The sequence below is a fragment of the Molossus molossus genome, unplaced genomic scaffold (genome assembly GCF_014108415.1).
Source record: "Molossus molossus isolate mMolMol1 unplaced genomic scaffold, mMolMol1.p scaffold_m16_p_13, whole genome shotgun sequence".
Classification (NCBI taxonomy): Eukaryota; Metazoa; Chordata; class Mammalia; order Chiroptera; family Molossidae; genus Molossus; species Molossus molossus.
Window position 1 is genome coordinate 33,800,538 of NW_023425348.1, and position 20,539 is coordinate 33,821,076.

The 20,539-nt window shown below is 47.3% G+C and overlaps 1 protein-coding gene across 2 annotated transcripts in view; it reads left to right on the forward strand.

Annotated features, from left to right (window-relative positions):
- Positions 1-20,539, forward strand: part of ME3 (malic enzyme 3) — a 203,166-nt gene that overhangs the window by 94,726 nt on the left and 87,901 nt on the right. For both annotated transcript variants that reach the window (XM_036259756.1, XM_036259755.1), the window contains one exon: positions 2,650-2,799. In XM_036259756.1, the coding sequence (XP_036115649.1) occupies positions 2,650-2,799 (150 nt within the window). The remainder of the gene's footprint in view (positions 1-2,649; positions 2,800-20,539) is intronic.

A 20,539-nucleotide genomic window follows, 5' to 3' on the forward strand; every position in this document is an offset into this window, starting at 1 on the left:
TAAAGATGTAGAGACAGGCCCAGCTGCTGTGGCTCAGTGGTTGAGTATCAACCCATGCACCAAGAGGTCCCCAGTCCAATTCCCAGTCAGGACACATGCCCAGATGTGGGCCAAATCCCCAGTGGGGGGCATGAAGGAGGTGGCCAGTCAATGTTCTCTCTCATCAATATTTCTCTCTCCCTCTCTCCTTCTCCCTTCCTCTCTCTCTAAAATCAATAAAAAAATAAATAAAAAAGATGTAGGGACAGGTGTATTAAGGAAGTGGTACATGGCCCAGGTTCCTGGATGGACAGGGACACCTTAAGAAAAACCTGGTATGTCATATGTTGGAGGCTTATGGGGAGTAGTTAATAATCCTGCCACCTCTCTGGGTTCTCCTCAGTGGGGAAATAGACATGAAGAGCCAAATGGGAATGACAGGGTCAGCTTTATGAAGACAGTAGTGACCCCAGGTCACATGGCAAAGCCAGGATTTGAACAGGTAGCTGGCTCCAGCATCTGTGCTATTAATCTCTCTGCTACGCCACAGCTAAGGGGCACCAGAGCTTAGTGGCTACAAGACTAGACTCTAGTACTAGCATGAAGGCAAATCATCATTCTACCTCTTAATAGTGAACGTTAGCCTCTCTGGGTCATTCCCCATCTGTACAATCAGCAGTACCTAACTCAAAAGATTATAATGAGGGTTAAAAACACTAATGATGTATTTGTGATGTGCTTAGAACAGTGCCTGGCACACAGTAGGCACTATGTACGAGTTTGTTAGATCAACACATCACCTTGCTATGGGCTCCAGCAGAAATGTAGGGAGCAGACAGGGTTCCCCTTACATATCTATGGAGCTCAGTGGCCAAGACTTTGAATGGTTAGGAGTGTGGTTGTCACCCTAGGGGCAGAGCTCAGCAGCTTGTGAGGGTCACTGCACCCATCTTCCTGTGCTCCCTCCATGCTACCCATTGCTTCTAAGCAGTAGTGAATAACCCCCTCTATTCCTGGAGCACTAAATTCTGTTTATATTACTCACATTAACTCCAAGACCATACCGTAGCCCAGGCCTCATCTTCTCTTCCTTCGTTACTCCGCTCAGACTTGGTCTAGCCATGTCACCCTGGAGAGCAAACCAGAAAGTACACAAAAAATCTAACTAACAATGAGATGTGCACTAACTTTGAATAATCTGAACCTCCTTCTTTTGTTAAATTTACAAAGAAGAATTAAAGTCCCCAGTGAAATCTTCTTTCCTAAAGATATTCAACTCTAAAAATTAACATCAGAAATCCTTCTCTCCCAGTTCTTTCCAGTTGGATGGACATCATTTATATGCAGGCGGGGGTGGGACGTGTCTGACCCTGGGAGCTCCAGAGAGCTCACTGCAGGTGCTATGGTGACTGTCTGACCCCCTCATTTCTGAGGGTTCCTCATTTCAGCAGGTGCTTGAGGAAATGCTCCCAACTTCTTTTGGATAAGGGCAGTGGTGTGCTGGTAAATGTTTAATAATTGGTTCTGGGGTAGAGGTTGGGGAAGCCCTGATTCATAGTATTTGCCAATTTCATGGTATAAATAATCCTACTGTGACAGACTGGGAAGAGACATATACTAATGGCTACTGGGTACGGAATTCTTACACTAGTCTCAAGGTCCTGGCTATAGTAAGCATAAACCCTCCATTTTAAAAGTACCTTCTAACACACAATGCTTCATTCTGGACCAGTGTCTTTGGCTGAGACCCCAAGATGTCACAAGACTTCTCTAAAGTCACACAGCTAGTAAACAGCAGAGCTGAGATTCAAACCCAGGACCCTGACACCACACCCACGGGTCATTTCCCTATCGGAGGATCTCACCCTACTCCAGGCCGGGATCTCAGGTGCCTCCATACACTCTCCCAAACTGCGGTCCAGAAGGTTGTGATACCAGTCTTCAGTCGCATCTCATTGTGAATTCCGAGCCGTGTGGTTTTTTGCTTCTCCCAGAGTTTTTTGCATTTTTAGGAGTATGAATTAAAGGCTCTTATCCTGGTTTAGTGATTTCAGGCTTCAGGGAATAGACAAGAGAGATATTTGGAAGGAACATACTTCCTGAGATCATTTGGTACTCAGCCACTTGTGAATTCTGCTTGTGACGGGAACCAGCCCTGTGTGGTAGAAGCCAGCTCATGAAGCACTGGTGTGCCCTTGACCCTTCTCCACCCTCAGAGTGTTACTGTTCTGTTTCATTCATTAATGTTCATGTACTAATAACATTAACCAACCGTCTTGCACAGATTGAGAGGACACATTCTGGAGTCAGATTGCTTAGGTTCAAATCCCTACTTTGCAACCTTGGGTGAGTTATTTAATTTCTCTTTGTCTTTGTCTCCTTTGTCTCTCAAATAGAAAAAAAATGGTAGTACTTACCTCACAAGTCGTTGGCAATTTAGTGAGTTCACGTAAAATACTCAGAACAGGACCTAAACCACATATAATACCAAGCACCATAAGGCAGGTAATGCTCTTCACGTTTCATAGATGATGAGATCCATGCTTGGGGAGGTGGGTGCTTTTCCTGGGACCTAGCTGAGTGGGACCCCTGGATCTTTGCATGAGCGGCCTCTCTGCCGCCACGTAGGTTGCTCATATGAACAGCATGGCTCTTGTCTCCCTTTCCAAGGTACATCATTCTTATGACGCTCCAAGATCGGAATGAGAAGCTCTTCTACCGCGTGCTGACGTCGGACGTGGAGAAATTCATGCCCATCGTGTACACACCCACCGTGGGGCTGGCCTGTCAGCAATATGGCCTGACCTTCCGCAGGCCCCGGTGAGCCACTGGGGGCCAGGGCTCAGGGAGGGGTGTCTCGTAGGGGGGAATGCGTTCTTTCTGCTGGCCTTGCTTATTGGGACACTGGAGGCTACGTCCTGGTCAGGGCAGCAGCCCAACGAGAATTTAAGCCCCTTTTCAGGAAAATGACCCCATAAGCAGAGATGTGAACTGAGAAAATATCTAGCAAGAGGACCGCAGAGCTTCTGCACCTCAGAATAAATGCCCAGTGTGTTGTCCAGAGTTGGCCCGAAAGGATTTCAGATTTTTTTCCTTCTCATTATCTACCTAACATCTCCCCCACTACCCCTACTTTTCTGGTCTTCTCCAAAGTACCGACAGCTCTATTGACAGTTCGGGCCAATGAATAATGGAGTGTTGGATAGCAAAGACTGAATTCTTTTGCTGACTCAAAGAATCAGTATTCCTCCCTTTGGGCTGGGCTCAGATTCCACCTAAAATGTCATTTTATTAGGCAAAAAATTGGCACTACATTTTCTTTTAGAGCCAAAGAATTTAGGGGCAATTTTCCAAAGAGATTGCTTGGTTGTTTTGTTTTCTTCATGGTGAGTTCAGAATATATAAGGGGAAAATGGGAGGATTTTCAAACGGTCCTCAGACAAGGTGCCTTGTAATTTCAATGCGTGATTCTAGCACTAATGATGCAAGTGCCACCTGGGTTTATTATATAAATGGAACATTGTTTTAGTCTGTGTAAGAGTATGTAAATATACGATGCACTCTGCACTGACGTGTAATTTACACTTACAGTGAATTTGTAAATCTGTGTATAAATGATGTGCCATATGATGAACCTGTCATCTTGGATCTAGAACATCTTTCGTTCGTTTGGAAAAACAGTCCTCTCATTCTGCAGCCAACATTTGGGATGAGCACCGGCACCCCGATGCCAGTTCTCATCCTGGTCCCGCTGTTACCATGGGCAGAGACATCATATCGACCTTTGTCTTGATGGGGACGTCCAGCTGTTGAAGCCAACATGGCCTCACACTCAGAACAGCTGTGCTTCTACAATTCTATTGGTGGGGGGACACTGCACCAGGGCCCTGGAGCAGTTCTGGTGTTCAACCTGCCTGTTCTTTTATTCTTATCTCCAAAACCAATACTGGCAGAGACGTTGGGAGCTGGTGGCACATTTCTAAAGGATGCAAGACCCCATTTACCTCCCAGTTTATACTCAGAAACAATGCTTCCAGGTCCTCTCTCCTGCAGGGTGAAGGTCAGCTCAGGTCATACCCTCCTCCAGGGTACATCAGCAGCCCCCTGGGCCTTTAAGAAACAAGTCCAACACTTTGACAAAACTAAGCCTGTCATAGCCCAGCTCATACTCAGAAATCTCCTATTCCAGCTACACTGATCTATATTCTCCATGCCCAAGAACACCTGGCATTCTCCTCCTTCATGCCTTTGTCATCCCTTCTGCCTCAAGCTCCTGCATTCTCTCCTGTCTTCATTCTCCACCCACCAAAACTCAGGTGACCCTTCAAGGCTCACCCCAAGAGTCCGCTTCTCTGTGGAGCCCTCCCTGCTCACCTCAGGCTGAACTGATCACTGCCTTCTGTGCCTCCCCTACAATCAATTACACATACTTCTAGTCCAAAGTTTTATTTTTTGTACTTTGTTTTTAATTATTTGTGTATCAGTCTCTTCTACTGGAATACCGATTTCTTGAGGGGGCAGGAAGCAGGTCAGATCCATTGTGCATTCGAGACCAGTGCTTGGCAAGCAGTTGCCTCCCAGATGGGAAAGGAGCATTGTGTGCTGACTGGGAGCTCAGGTCTCCCCGACCTTGGGCAAGTTTCTTATCCTCTCTCAGCCTTAATTTCCACATTTATGAAATGGAAGTAATAATACCACCTGCCTCCAACGATCATCCTGAGGGTAAGATGGGACCCTGGATAAGGCGCCTGGCATAAATGTGTCTGTTCCCTTCACTGTTACAGAAGGAAGGGAGGACTGATAAATGCGGAGTCGTGTTATATACATGCATTTTTAAATTTGTACAAAGAAAACAGAGTCATTAACATATAGTGAACTAACCCACTTAACTACAGGCACTATTTGGCTCTTACAAACCCAGTGTTACCTAAGGAGGTCCTTGAGCCCTAAGGCGTGGCTTGCTGCCCCCTGGCTTGCAGCGAGACCTTATGGAACGTGAGGTCCTCCTACTGCCCGCTCCCAGGCGTGAGGAAGCCCTCCTGCCACAGACTGTGCACTGGACTGTGGATTCTGTTGTTGGCTTTAGGCAAACCAGCATCAGGGCCAGAAATGTACACAGGCCACAGGCTCATGAAGGTAGTATTTGCCCCCAGAGCCCCATTCCACAGAGAACACATGAGACTAAATTTAAATTAGTGAACATTTATGGAGCAACTACTAGATGCTGGGCATCATGTAGACACTGTAAAGTTACCCCAATGAACAAAATACTGTTTTTGACCTCAAGCAATTTACCAGCAGAATGAGGGGGCAGGCAATAGTAATATGTTAAATATAATAAAAGCTACCAGGAAATAGGATATTTAACAGGGACAAAGAATTACAGTAATACAAGGGAGAGGAAAATGTACTTTCCCTTTGGGCAGAGGGAGTGTTTCACAGAAGAAAATACATTTGAATAGGTCCTTGAAGGAATTCAATACATAGAGAAGGAGGGAACGGCCATTCCAGGGAAGGGCTTGGTTTTATAGGCTGTGTAGACACCGCGTAGTCAGCTCACTTGGGTATCTTCCCATCTCCTGTACCTGGGAAGGAGGGTCAGGGGAGGAGAGCTAGGTCTTCTCCCCCGTTGGCTTAGAATGGAAACATCCAATGTCCTGTAGGTTAGTTTGGTAACAGTGTCTCCATTTTGCAGATGGGGATATCGAGGTGGCCAGAGGAGAGGAACCTGTCCGAGATCACAATTGGCAGGCAATTGGTGAAATCAGAATCCTGACTGTGGGAATCAGGGAAAGCCACACAAAGAGGTGACAGTAGAGCTGGGTCATGAAAGATGAATCTACAGTGATCCAAACATACTCACCTCCCTCTTGTTAGAATATATGGCCTCTGGGACCTCATGGTGGGTGAAACAGGAGAGTGGAGGGGCTAGTAGGAGAATTGACCAGGTTGTGCCCAACGAAGACAAAGTGCTTGGTTTCCTGCCCAGCACTTGTGGGGTGGATGAGTGGGGAGCTTTTTCAGACTCAGGTCCAGGCCCCACTGGTAGTTCTCAGTGGGTCAGGGATAGAGAAGAACATGGCAGCAGAATGGGGGTCCATGTGGGTGGAAATGGGCCTGGCCAACTACTTGAGCCCAGAGGACCTGGTCAGCCCTGAGTGGGTGTGGAGAGGGTGCTTCAGGAGCTGGGCACATCGCGTGGAAAACTGGCATGCAAACCCACACAGAACCCACAACTGAACTGGAACCAAGAGAAAAGCACACTGATAACTGCTTTCTAAAGGCCAGGTACTATCCTAAAATCTTTACGTATATTAACTCATTGAATTATTACAACCCCCATAAGAGGTAGGTACTATAATCATCTCATTTGTAGATGAGAAAACTGAGTCACCGAGAAATCATTTGCCAAAGGCACAGAGTTCGTAAAGTGCCATGCCAGAATGCAAACCCACGCAGTGTGAACCGGAGTTGGGACAGGTAATGACGCCTCGTCACTGCCTCCTGTCGTTGGGACTGTGCACATGGGGTGGGCATTGAGGAAAGGGTGTCCTTGCAGCTGCAGGAATGTGTGATTGCCCAGGGGTCTAACGTGGGGATTGCTAGGTACCGTTCCAGAGCCTCTCCTGGAGGAAAGGATGCAGCCAGGTCCCGGACCCAGGCTGGGTGGGGCAGAAGCAGGCTCAGGCAAACGGAACCATCACCTTGAATGCGTCACTCAGTACAGACTTCCCGCATATGCTTTGCACGAACCCTTCTTCGGGTGATTACCCAATTAAGTTATTTGACATGTGACATTTTGAGCTGTTGCTCCAGGTTTCCTTTTGGCTGCTTTCCAGGTGTTGACTCCACACCTGCCTTGGTCCTGAGGGAAATGCGAGGTAGGGCTCCACCCCAGCCTTGAGCTTCATCTGAGATGTGCTGGGAAGGCTTTCCGGATTAGCATCTGAAGGGAGGACAGCTCCGAGGCCAAGGCAAGAGGGAGAGAGCCAGCTCCTTCTCAGTTTCTGAAATGATAAACATTCCTGCCAGGTTCCCAGGAACAATGGAGTCCTCTGTGAAAGGGCCTGCCCCCCACCCCCAAAGCTAATTAGATCCAGCTGATGCTAAAATTGAACCTCCATCACGCCTGGACTCTGCATCATCTCACAAAGGAGATACCAGAGTATCGCAGGCGCCCTGAGTATCCCTGGGCAGAAGACACAATAGAAGGTCTTGGGCTCTGTGGAGCCTCCCCTACCCGCCATGCTTCCCCCCGGGCATATCCTCCGCATGTACCTTCATGGGTCAGGAAGCCTGGCTAGCCTAGCTTGAAGGAATACCCCTGAAGGTCATTGGTATGTGACTTGGAAAAGATGAAAGCCAGAGGTGAGGCTGGGTGGGAGGCCAACGGAACAGGAGGGTTTACAGGGAGGAAGCTAACACAATGCAGGTTGCCGAATACTCTCCCTGCCCCAGGCCGCCTCCCTCTTGACCAGTTCTGCCTCCACCCTCCTCACCCTCTGGGGCTCCCAGCAATGTCACACACCTGTGGACCTAACATTTCCCAGCCTGTGTGTGGAGCCCAACCTTCATGGGTAATGAGGGCTGGGTGGCAAGTGGTGGAAGGAGCTCAGCCTTGAGCAGGTGTGGCCTTGAATCCCAGCTCCTGATGACTTTTGACAATTAACTTAGCACCCCTCAGTCTCCTCGCATGTAAAATGGGAATAGCGCCCATTCAAGTGGCTGCTTTGGGGATTCCTTGAGATTCCACATAAAAAGGGCCCAGCCAGTCTCGGTGCTCAGCAGCTGTGATCTGCCCAACACAGCACCCCCAAGATCTGCCATCTGACTCAGTCACCCCACCCGAGAGTCTAAGCTGTAAACCAACAGGACAACTCAGTCCTCTGAGCTGCCTCCAAACTCTGTTGTTTGATTCGCACCGCACATGATTAGTACTTGTGCTTAACTAGCAAATCCTTGAGCAGGTATATGTGAGGAGTTAGAGGCTGTGAAAAGTTAGGAAGGTGAGGGTAGGAGGTGGGACTTGGTTTCACCAGTTGGAGGCTCTGTGTGAGATATCTGAAAACATTTGGATTTGGACAAAGCCAGCAGCCATTGGCCCTGAGTAAGGCTACTGTCTCTCTTACCTGCACACAGGTGGGTTTCTGCACACAGGCCAGTAACATGCACACAGGATATTAACAGCTACCATTTATTGAACATTTAGGATGCTCTTGGTGGGCCCTAGGCTACCTACTTTGTGTACTTTATCTCTGAGCCCTACAACAATCCCACAAGGTACTTGACCCAGAAGAAAACTAAGGCTTGCTTGCTAAGACTTTGCAGCTGACCCAGAGCCAATTCCTTGTGTTTTTCCTGTGTTCACAGTCCAGCTTCTTGTGGCCCTGCTAACCATGAGCCTCAGAAATCAACACCTGCATTCTTGCCTTCACATAAACTCCCTGGTGTGACCAGTGTGCACATCTGACACGTGCACACACACACAGTATGCCATGGTGGACTAAGTGCTGGGCTGGCGTCTGGAGGGAGTGGCCAGCTCCCCCATGAATGGCCATGTGGCCTTGGAGGCCGGCTACCCCACCCCCCAAGGCGGGATCACAGGAACTGCCTGCCTTGTGCGGTTGTTTTAAAGGTCAGATGAGCTAAATGTGTGTGAACATGCTTTATCAATTGTAAAGTTCCTCGCAAGCTTAAAGGGGTATTGCTTCTCTTATCTCTTCTCCCCACCCTAACTGTGGGGTTAAGTTAACCCCATAAAAAGGTGTGGTTAAGGCTCACACTCACTTCCCACTATGTCTGGTGAGCCCTTGCCTTGTGTTTTTTGTTTCTTTTACTTGGAACCCCATTTTTTTAATCCTCACCCAAGGGTATTTTTCCATTTATCTTCAGAAAGAGTAGGAGGGAGGGGGGGGGGGAGAGAGAGAGAAGAGAGACATCGATGTGAAAGAGACACACTGACTGGCTGCCTCCCGCAGGACCCGACCAGGCCGGGGACAAACCGCAACTGAGGTACGTGCCCTTGGCCAGAACTAAACCCAAGACTCATTGGTCCTCAGGCCGACGCTCTAACCACTGAGCAATCGGCCAGGGCTACACTGGAACCTTCTTATCTTCAACACCTCCACCCACATCAACACACACCGAGGGGCTCCCAGGCACGGGTGCCAACCTTGGCCAGAGCCATTCTGGAAAACGAAGACAACCTTATCTCAGCCAATGCCAGAAGACCCCTGACACCCAGGGCACAGTGTGTAATCTGGACTCCAACGCAGCGGTCAGTCCATCAGGAACACACACACTCCCAGGATAACTCCCGGAAGGCACAGAGTAGCCTGTCAGACCAGCCACGGACCACCTTCCTTCGGCCGAGCCTGCGCCCCATCCATCCCTTTACGTCCAGGCTCCTCTGCCAAACTGTTCCAGCTGTGCTGCTGGAAGGGCTTCCGGAGCAGAGCAAGCGCGAGGTCTGCAGCTGGGCCTGCTCAGCTCCTCATCTGGCCCTCTCAGTCCTCCGGCCTGGGCTGGGAGTCAGGAGACCTGGGTTCTGGCCCCTGCTGCCCCCTTTCTGTCTGGGACTCCGTAGGCAAGTCGCTTAACTCCCTAGTCTCAAGTAGCAATGACAGGGTTGAATTGCAGGCTTCCGTGCTCTCTTCCAGCTCTAGCATTTATGATTAACAGCCCAAACTCTAGAACCCAGTGGGAATGAGACCTGTAGGTGAGCCGCGGCCACAGCATGTAGCTGAGCCCGTTTCCCCACCTGCATGACTAGGAGGCTCACCTTGGAGCAGTGGTTCCCAGCTGCAAGTGGGCATTAAACGCACTTGGGGGCCTTACATCAGAATTCCTGAGGTGGAGCCCAGGCAGCATTAGTTTTCTTTTCTTAAAGAGTTTTTTTTTATTTATTTAAATCCTCACCCGAGGATATGTTTTTATTGATTTTTAGAAAGAAAGGAAGAGAGAGAGAGAGAAACATTGATGTAAGAGAGAAACATTAATCAATTGCCTCCTATACATGCCCCAACTAGGGATCGAACCCACAACCTAAGTATGTCTCCTGACTGTGAATTGAACCCGCAAACTTTTGATGTTGGACAATGCTCCAACCAACTGAGCCACCCAGCCAGATAGCATTCCTTTTCCAAAGCTCCCAAGGGATTCTCAAGAGCAGCCAGAGCTAAGATTTACTGAGCTGATCTCTGAAGTGCCTCCCAGGCATGGATATTCTGTGACTTTTAGGGAGTTGATAACCTGCAGCCCATAATTTCTAGGCCACCCCAGCCTGGCAGTATATTGAAGACTAGGGTTATGATAATGTAGCAGAACCTTCATCTCCAACTCAACCCTCAGCAACCCAAACTGGTGAACTCTGCTGCCAAGTCCCTCATGTCATTCACTGGCTTGGGGGTGGGGGGCAGTCTCACATGTGCTTTCCTCCTTCCTCCCCCAATTTCCTCCTGAAGCCCCGGTCACTGCACAGAAGTCACCCCTCTCCCAAGCTGCACACTCGTCCTGCCCGTAGTCAATCAGACAGGAGAATGCATCAGACCAAAGGCGCCCATCATTTGGATGAGCATCTGACCTGTGCAGCTCGGCTCAAAAGAAGACACGGCAGAGGGAGTCCTTTGCAGGAATGTGATCTGAGACATTGGAAAAGATATATGGAAAAAACGTTCCAGTTAGGAAGGGAAAAAGCAAAAAGGATGTGATGGTTTAGACTTTAGAGTCGGGTCGTGGTTGACTAAAGGCAAATACCAGCCACGAAGGAACACAAGCGAGAGTCGGAAGTAAAGGAACAGCTCTGTGGAGAGAGGAGAACAGGACAGATGGGTGAGAACAAGGGAAAACCAGGCAGAGCAGTGACGGTCCCTAGAGCTGCACCCGTGCGTGACAGCATTCCACTCCAGCTCCTGTTCAAAATTTACAATGAGCTCTCTTTCTTCACAGGTAACCCAAGTGAACTCTGCCTTACTCGGGTAACCAGAAAAGCCAAACTGAAAACGAGTTGTGAGATGAGATGGGTCTGATGGGTCCCCTGGTCCCCTTGCTAATCGGGTGGGTGGAGCTTACATTAAAGTAGGGCGTTTCAAACTTGAGCGTGCATTAAAATCACCCGAAAGGCTTGTTAAAACACAGATTCCGCAAGTTTGGGATGGGGCCAGAGAACTGACATACCAGGAAGGTCCCTGAGCAGCTGCTGCTGCTGGTGGACAAACCACACTTTGCAAACTACTAGGTTGAAGGCTGGTAAAAAGTTGCTCACTGAGAAATGAACAGAGCCCATCTGCTGGGAGCAGAAGGAGCAGATGCTTCCAGGCCCACGGTGTGTTAGTAGAAAGAGTTGGGAGTCATGAGACAGAGGTTCTGTTCCCTATTTAATCAGTGTGACCTTCAGTCAATCCCTCCCCCTTTCTGGGCCTCGATTTCCTCATGTATAAATGGAAAGGATCTTGGGGGCTCCTTCCAACCCTTACAGTCTGTAATTTTTTAGTAAATTAGAGCACTGTGCTATAAATTTGCCTCTAAGGTTTCTGACACATACTTCTCATTTTCTGCCAAGAATAAGCTTGCAGGCTTATCTACAGAAGTGTCACTTTTGCTGAGACCTCTGACTCATATATGGGCACCTTCCCAGACAATCCAGGGAACTGATGGGGACGGCCCTAAGGAAGATGGCACGAGGAGTGGGAGGTCGTTCGTGCCGTCTTCCCGAGTGTGAGGTTGTTCGGCTCCTTGACACCAATAATGTCACGTGGAACAAGTTGAGTTGTACCTGGGTCCCACATCACTGGAACACTTTGGAACAGAGAGATGGAGGAGAGGGGGATCATTTATTTTTGTGGCTGAATCATGTGGGTTTCAGTCACTGAAGGAATTGGTTTATTCTTTTTTAGAGGAAGTTTTGAGATTGACATATCACAAAACGAGTGAGCGTGTACTGAATGCATGTGACCTGCCTGGGACTTCAACAACCAGCAGCAGCAGCTCGCTGTGTGGGGAGGACAGAGGACACCCCTCAGCCCCCTTGACATTGGAGGCTGAAGGGGAGAAGGGCTGAGCAGCCCCACACCGATGCGCTTGTTCCAGCTGGAGGCAGATGAGCTTTGCTGTCTAGAATGTTCTAGGTTTCACTTCCTCCAGCCAAAGGCAGATTTCCCTGGCAGTTTAAGCAAACTGATTTTTCTTTCTTTCTTTCTTTCTTTTTTTTTAAATCTGATTCTGTCCTTTTCTTCCCTGGCAATCTCAGCCATGGTGATCAAAGGAATCGGTGTGGGAGAGTCTCCTTACCGAGAAGAAAATCCATCCACACAGGCAGGACTTGAGGAGACCTTCCCTCAAATAACCTTGATTTTCCCTTACCCTGCAAAATGCACGAAAGCTTGTCTGTGCTCACACTGTGTTTTGTCCAGAAAGAGTGGCGTCCTAAGAGATGCTGTACACGGAGCAAATGTTCTGAAAGGTCCTGGGCCGGAGGAAGAGTAGAGGATCATTGTTGTGGAATTTCTTGAAGAAAAGCAAAGACTGCCTTGCCAGGAAAGAACCCCACCACCAGTTGGCCAAACCCTGCATTTCATTATTACATTCATGACCTATGTTAGTCCATTGCACCTACAGGAATCCCCTCAAATTTCTCATGTGTCTTAGAGGGCTAGCATTGTAAACTTTATGCATGAATTGATTTCTTGGAGACAAATCTTAAACCAGCATTTCCCAAGACCATCGGCAATGGGATTTAGGAAGGATAGGTTTTTATTTGTTTGAACAGATGAGAGATGAGAAGAACTAGATCAAGAAGATCCTGTCTGAGGTACTGACTGGAGATGGAAACAATGCAGGGCCCCCAGTGTGGTGCCAGCATTGTCCAGAAGGGAACTGGAGAGGAGCAAGTGGAAAATCTAAAAGGAAAAAAGTAGTGTGGATGGTGGAAGACAGACTTCCCCAACTTCCCATGGTTTATCATGAGCTCCTCTCTGCATCACAAGTTTTAGGGTTGGAGTGGGGGGAGTGAATTGTCTTGTTTTCCCCTGGATCTCCCATGGTGCCAAGCACAGTACCTTCAGGCACCTACCAGAGAGAGACCTTAAAGACTCTTCTGATTGGGTTCATTGATGAAGCACCGTGTTTATGGTTGGCCCCCATAAGTGCGTGAAAGATCCAAATGGAATCATTTATTCGTGCTCCTTATCCTTGAGAAGTTTACAGCCCAACTGAGGAGAAGAGCAGCTCAAAGGTGCTATAAGCCAGTCGGTAAAGCGTGCTGTGCATTGTCTAGTTTACTTAGAAACTATTGAGTTAATTCATTATGGTAAGAAATCTCTCTACTGAATCATTGGTTCTTGATCAAAATCTTGAGAGAAAGGCCCAGCGCAGTCCCGGGCATGTAAAGATTTATGGGATGAGTTCCAAGCAGGAGGAACTGCATAAGCAAAACATGTGACTGGAACAAGCCAGGAATCACTCTCTCAGGACTGGAAATGTAGAGGACAACGCTGGTTGCCTCTTCGCCCTCCTTAACAAAACCCCAGGTTTGTTTATTGTTATTTTTTCAGTTACCTTTCTTTCCCTAAATGGCCATAGACTTTGAGGAAGACTTGGCCCTTCCCAGCACCAAGCAGTAGGTACTAATGAATTCCAGCCAATTATAGTGTCTCTTGCCAGTGACAGTTCTGGCCAAAGAGATGTCAGAGTAATGTGCCAGAAGACTTTGGGGGTGGTTTTTCCTACCACAAAAGAGCTCCTCCTTCCCTGGACGTTTTCATGTCTGCCTGGGACGCCTGGAACTGTGATGCTCAACCTACAGTCATGAGGAAAACAGCCCTAGAAACAAGCCTATACAGCCAAGGGTGGCCATGTGGGGAGCCTGCATCCTTAGTGACATTGTTGAGCCACCAAATAAATAATTCCTAGAGCCGCCTTCCCCTGGACTTTTTTGTGTGTGTGTGAAATAAATTTCCTCTTTCCGGCCAGTTGAGTCCAAGTTTTCTGTTACCTACAGCTGAAAGCAATTCCCCTTCCTGATGGGATGCTGACTCACCTCTGTCTTACAACAACAGCTCACGTTTGTTCTGCAGAGCTCCCAGGGCGCCAGGCGGTCTCTAGGTGCTTGGCTCTCAGGTCCCTCAGCATCTCCTGTGGTGTGTAGTGCTAGTAGGCCCTTTTCGTGAAGAGGAAACTGAAGTTCAAGTAGCCTGGAAGAGATTGCAGATCTAGCACGTGGTAGAGCCCAAGTTCAAACCCAGGCTCCAGAGCACACACCTCACTGCTGCGCGTCGTGTCCTTCCTGAGCCTCTGCTCTCGGATCCGGGACAGAGGACTCGCCACCGCGTTGGCCCAAGGCATGTGCAGGGTGCGTGAGGAGACCACTCCGCTGGTGAGGTGGGGAAGGTAAGGCCCGAGTGAGGAGTTTGGATTGCATTAGCCAGGGGTCATGGCTCACTTTAGATAGGGGGCTGTCACAAAGCATTTCTCAAGGAGCATAATTCTCAGAAGACTGAAGAGGAGAGCTCACTGGGAGCTGCTGTGTTAACGGAAGCACAGGCGAGAAGAGCCTGACAGGGTCCAGATGTGGAGGTGGAGGGTGCAAACGCAGGGTGTCTGCAGCTCGTGGACACCAGCTGGGTGTGAAGGTAAAGGTGAGAGGGAGAACCGTCAGCTTTGAACGGTGTCATGGTGTGATGACAGTCGTGGAAAGTTGAGCTTGGACTCCAGACATGGAAGGGTGAGCTGGGTTATAATAACAACCACCACTTCCTGTCATTGAGTGGCCAGCACCATGATAGTTATGTTACCTTTAGCATCTTTGAGTCTCACAACAGCCCTGAGAAATCAGAATGTATTGTTGTCCCCATGTCACAGAGCAGCGTTTCAGAGGTGATGGGAGACTTGCCTAGAGCCAAGTGGCAGGTTCAGACAGGAGTCTGTCCTGCTCCAGGGCCTCTCCCTCCCTCCACACTGGAGCTCAGTGCTAACTCGGCATCATTTCTGAGCCATGTGTCTGCAAATGTGCCCTCCAAAACTGCTACCGCAAAGCAAACGGGGTCCTCAGACAATGACATTTGCAAGGGATATGAGCAAGCGTCCTGGGGCATCAGTCTCAGCTGCAGTGCCCCACGGGCAGATGGGGCGAGGTGGGGCTGTGATTGCAGTGCCATGTTGAGGTGCTCGGTTAGAGTCTCAGGAAGAGAGCCAGGGCTGGCAGCTTGGCAGGTCCTTCGCACCTGCACAGGCACAGCCTTTTAGGCACGTAGCAAGGACATGCCAAGCACTTCATGGCTCCTGTTCCCATGATACGCCCTTAATTTGGTGTCCGGATCTTTAACATCCTCCCATTTTAAAAGTACCCTGTGTGGACTACACAGGCGTTACCTGTGTGCCCCCTACAGCCCACTACCCACAACCCCACACAGCTCCCCACTCTGGGCTCCATGACAGGCTGAGGCATTTTCCTCCTTTGAGGACTCTGAAAACAGTCATAGGCCTGCTGGTGGGACCCTGTCTGTAAAAAGATGGAATTGATTAACTCTTTTTGTTTTTTTGGTTTTGTTAATTCTCACCCAGGGGTATTTTTCCATTGATTTTCTTTTTAGAGAGAGTGAAAGGGAGGGAGGGAGAGAAACATCGATGTGAGAGAGACACATCGATTGGCTGCCTCCCACACGACTCTGGGGATGGAACCTGCAACCCAGGTACATGCCCTTGACCGGGAATTAAAGCCAAGACCATTTGGTCCACGGGCTGATGCTCTAATCGCTGAGCCAAACCGGCCAGGGCGGAGTTGATTAACTCTTAAGAGACGCTTGAGCTTTGCATTTCTGCAGGTTTTCTGACTCCCTTTGCAGTGTGCAGTGGCTGGGTTGTGGAGCTGTGATCAACCAGACTCCCTGAGGCTGTGCAAATAGGAAGAAATGGAGCTGGACCTAGAGTTTGGGACTTTCTGTTTGCCATCCAGGACGATCTTCCCACTGCTGGACTGTGAACCTCTGATGGGCAGAAACCATGTTTGTTTTGCTCACTGTTGGATACCCCCACAGAGCCTGGTGTATGGCTCTTGTGAGATGGAAGGAAGATGAATGGAAAGATCAGTAGATAGGATAGGATCAATGGATAGGAAAAACTTGGAGTCTTATTTTCCTGATGACTTCTAATAGAATCTTAGAGGAGTGAACTTCTATCATTAATGGTTACTTAAAGACAAAGAACTTTAACTCTGTAACTTTGTTTAAAATGCATTCTTAAAAAAATCTTTTTTTCTTTATTGACTTTAGAGAGAGGAAGGGAGAGGGAGAGAGAAATAAAAACATCGATGAGAGAGAACATTGATTGGCTGCCTCCTGTATGTCCCCTACTGAGGATTTGGCCCATAGCCTGGGCATGTGCCCTGACCCGGAATCGAACTGAAGACCTCTTAGTGCATGGGTCGATGCTCAACCACTGAGCCACACCAGTCGGGTGGGTGCATTCTTAAAATTTTTTAAATGGTAATGTAAAAAAGTGGTTTGATTCCTTTAAGAATCTTCAACAGGAACACTTGATAGGACCTGGGACATAGGTAGGTACTTAAAAAGTGTCTCTGGAATGTCACTGAATTTAAAAGCTAGGCTGGAGAGATAAAAGTAATTGCAAAGAGTTTCTATGTTACTGCGATAATTAAAGAACAGACTTTATCCATTACTTGCAAAATAACTTTATTCCCAATTCCAAGCCTTGTCAATTGGGAAGCAATCAATAGCTGGAGTGGAATGAGATCATGACCTGCATTTCCAGAATCCTTGCTTCTGGAGGATTAAGAACGATGTTGAATCCTCATCACAAATGAGGTTCAGTAGGTTGCCTTTGCCTGCTGCTGCAGGATGGACCCGTGCGAGCCATTCAGTGCTTCTCATGTGTAGCCGAGTGGAAGGACATAGATGTGAAGTTGTCATGGAAACTTTTCTACTGATTGGAAGAATAAATGAGGCTAGAAGGAAGCTCCTTGAGTCATAGGGGGTGGAGGTGGGAGTAGGGATAACCAGTAGTGAGGAGCAGAGAAATTCTCTTTCTGGACAAAGACAGTGCAGGAAATTTGAATTCAAATAATAATCTAACAAAATCAGGTAAGGCACTGGCTAGAATCATGAAGATAAATCGGTAATTAAGTGATTTTGATTATCAAGTTGGGAGGGCAGTGTCTGAGAGTAAACTTCTACCTAGGCCGGTGGTTTTAAACTTTCCTAAGAGTCCACTTATTAAAAAGTACAGAATTTAGTTCCCTTTCCCATGATTCCAATTCACTGGGTCAGGAGTGGGGCCCAAGATTCTCCTTTTTAAAACTATCCACAACTTTATTTCCTGTAGGAAGCTGATGGGCTACACTGGTTGCACATGGACCGTATTTTCATAAACCCTACTCTAGTAAGAGCAAAGCATCAGAAATCAAACTCAAGCTGGAGCTGACTCAACTATTCTCGTTTAATGGGAAAACTTAGGGAAAATAAAGGCCGTCTTCTACTGAGTCCTAGTTTTTAAAATCAAAACAAAAAACAGAGTTTAATTAGTTTGTGATTGATAACAGTTGAGTTTCCAAAACATGTCATTTTAGTTCATACATTTACTTTCTTTTCATCTTGCATTCTGCCAGATGTTTACTAATTGATAGAAACCAGCAGTGGTTCGCTTTGCTGCTGGCCTTTCCCACTTCCCCACGTCACAAACTCCCACTTCCCCTTCCAAATCCAACCCAAATGTCTTCCTCTTTGCCATCTCCTCAGTCTCTGTCCTCCCTCCCTTGACTGTCTGTCCACAGTGGTCTCTGCTAATACTCTGATAGAAAACCCAGTAGTTACAATCTGCTCTCTTGGACAGGGAGCTAATCAGACAGCGTGTCTTATTCATCTTTGTATCATTGTCCTTTCCTTTTCTTCAACTGCTAGTATTGCATTTGCCATATACCTGAATGAATGAATGAATGAATGAATGCATATAAGCTCCATAAGGGCAGGGATATTTGTCTGTTCACTGAAATATCCCACGTGCCTAGAAGTGCCCGTTACAGCAGAGGGGTCTAGTAAATCATTGCTGAAATAATTCATGAACAAGTGCTTTGGCGTAGATAAGCTAATAGAAAAGAAAGACTGGACCTGCTGCTGTTTCTCAGCCTAACAGTAAAAAATGTTTAGAGTAGCACCCATATTTTCTCAGTCTCCCGAACAGATTGAGATCCTTATTGGATATTTCTGTCATCTAATAGTTTGGGGTTTCGCTTCATAGACCCAAGGTGTTCTAAAAGAGAAAAAGCAGTAATATTGCCAGCAGTGTAGCTCATACCTACCTAGTTCAGATCAAGTGAACTTTTTTTAGCCCTACCTGTTGCAGCCTACTAATGGCAGCCTGGATGGGAAAGGTTCTTTAGGATAGTCTACATAGAATAATAGTAAAAATAACTTTTGTGTATTGAACACTCACTAAATGGGCCAGGCATTGTATTAACCACTTTCCATATATTATTTCTTGTCACATACAACTGTATTAGTAACATTTTATTACTCCAGTTTTACAGATAAGGAAACTGAGGTTTAAATGTAGTCATTTGCCAAGGTCACTTAGCTACTAACCAGAAGACCTGAGTTTTGAGTCTAAGTCTGTCTGAGCCTCTGTTCTTGAGCTTCACAAAAACACTGGTGTTTTGAATTAAATGGGTCCATCGGGATTTATTTCTGACCAGAGAAGCACTTATCTTTCCCCAATCACTTCAAAGCAAATACTTTCTTGGCCTTGAACAGTCTTGATCCTGTTTTCTGAGATTTCTCCTTTTAAAGAGATTTACAGTTTAAACCTAAACTCAGTCAAAATGACAAGTTAAGTCAAATGTGCCCCACACCTCCTTGCTTAATTACACCCAACGGGTGGCCCTTCCCAACATTTGGTTTGGGCACTTGGCTGTCTTACACTCGCTCCCAGTGGTCAGGGTCCCGAGGGCTTGCACATATGCTTTCCCAGTGAACTTTTGTCCTCTTTGAAAACTGCATTCTGTTCTCCTTTATTAAATTCCAGCTTTCATGACTAATATGCAGTGATAAGCTCCAGAAATGTTTATATGATACATTAAAGTGGGCAGAGTCTTCCGCTTACAAATTGCTTCACGATCGGACTCAGATGCCTGCGTGCAGAACTGCCTCATAAATGCTAGTGGAGAACGGGTTCAAGCTTTCACCATGTCAACTTGGCCTTGGCCATCGGGCCTATTGTTTCAGGGACACTTGAGCCGATTCTGAGCACCTAGCCAATGTCTCCAACTGAAGCTATGAGATTTATGACTCAGTGGGGAAAAAGCAAGTGTGACTGCTTCTCAAACCTGCTTTGGGAAAACAAACAGGATGTTTTTCTCCCCCCATCCCGCGCGTGCCTGTAAACAAGCGACCTGTTGGCAGGGCGTCTGAGTCGGGGTGCAGCGATTTCAGACTGTCAGGTTTGATGACTGTTTGCTTTGGATTCTTCAGAAGTTCGTGTTAGAACAGAGCCACGTTCCAAAATACTATTGCCCAGAGACCCAGATTAACGAGAGGCCCTCTAGACAGCAGGAAGGTGTTTGTTTATTTTACAAAGTGGAGGCATGTGTGGTTCTGCACTGTGTTCACAGCCATAAAAGAAAGGAAGAGAGTTAAGTGTAACTTCTCTGGGGAGAGGAGGCCGAAAGCCTCCGTGATTATTATTTTTGGAGGAGTAAATATTTCAGTAGAAAAAGAAACTCCTTTGTACCGACGCTCTCTGAGTTTTCTTGGCGCATTTTATATTTTCAAGTAACAGCTGAAACCACAGCTGAAACCCTTTCTAATTGGAAGCATCTGGGAGTTGGAAAATTAGAATTTTCAGATTCTGGAGTGATTTGCTGTTTGGACAGGGGTGTCGGTTTCAGCTAAAATTTCCATCGATGGGGTCTTTTAAAACTTTTTTCATAATTATAAATTGTTTAGTTGGCTAATGATGGAGACACTGGGCACCCTTCGTCAGCTTTTCCACATATGCACGCTCCTTAAATAAAAACTGCACTTTCTTCTTCAGCTATTTGGACACCTTATCAGGATTCTTCTTATCCAAGGAGAACAGATGGAGAAATTCCCCCAACCCTTGGAATCTGACTCGAACAATTTTCTCCTGCCAAAAAGCATCTCATAATCAAAGACACTAGAGCAATATATGATAATTGCAAATTCCAGGAAGAAAAAAAAGCACCAAAGACAATTAGAAACCAATTCCAATTTTTCTCTATGTTAATAGAAGCCTGTCTTCTAAAGGGATTCGTGTTTTACAAATATCTCCTGAAACGTCCACAAGAGAGACAGGAGGACACGGTGGCTTCTGACCTGCTGCCTGAGCTACTCTCGTACTTCCAGTCTCGCCGACGCTGTCGCGCCTCATCCACTTAGTCCTCTCAGGTGTAAATGAGACACCTGCCTCCCAGACACATGGCGATGAGTAAATAAATGGCGTAGCCTTTGCAAACTTTCTCAGTGGGGGCTGTCCGTTTGGGCTGCTTTAACAAATTACCACAGACTAGATGGTTTGTAAACAACAGACATTTATT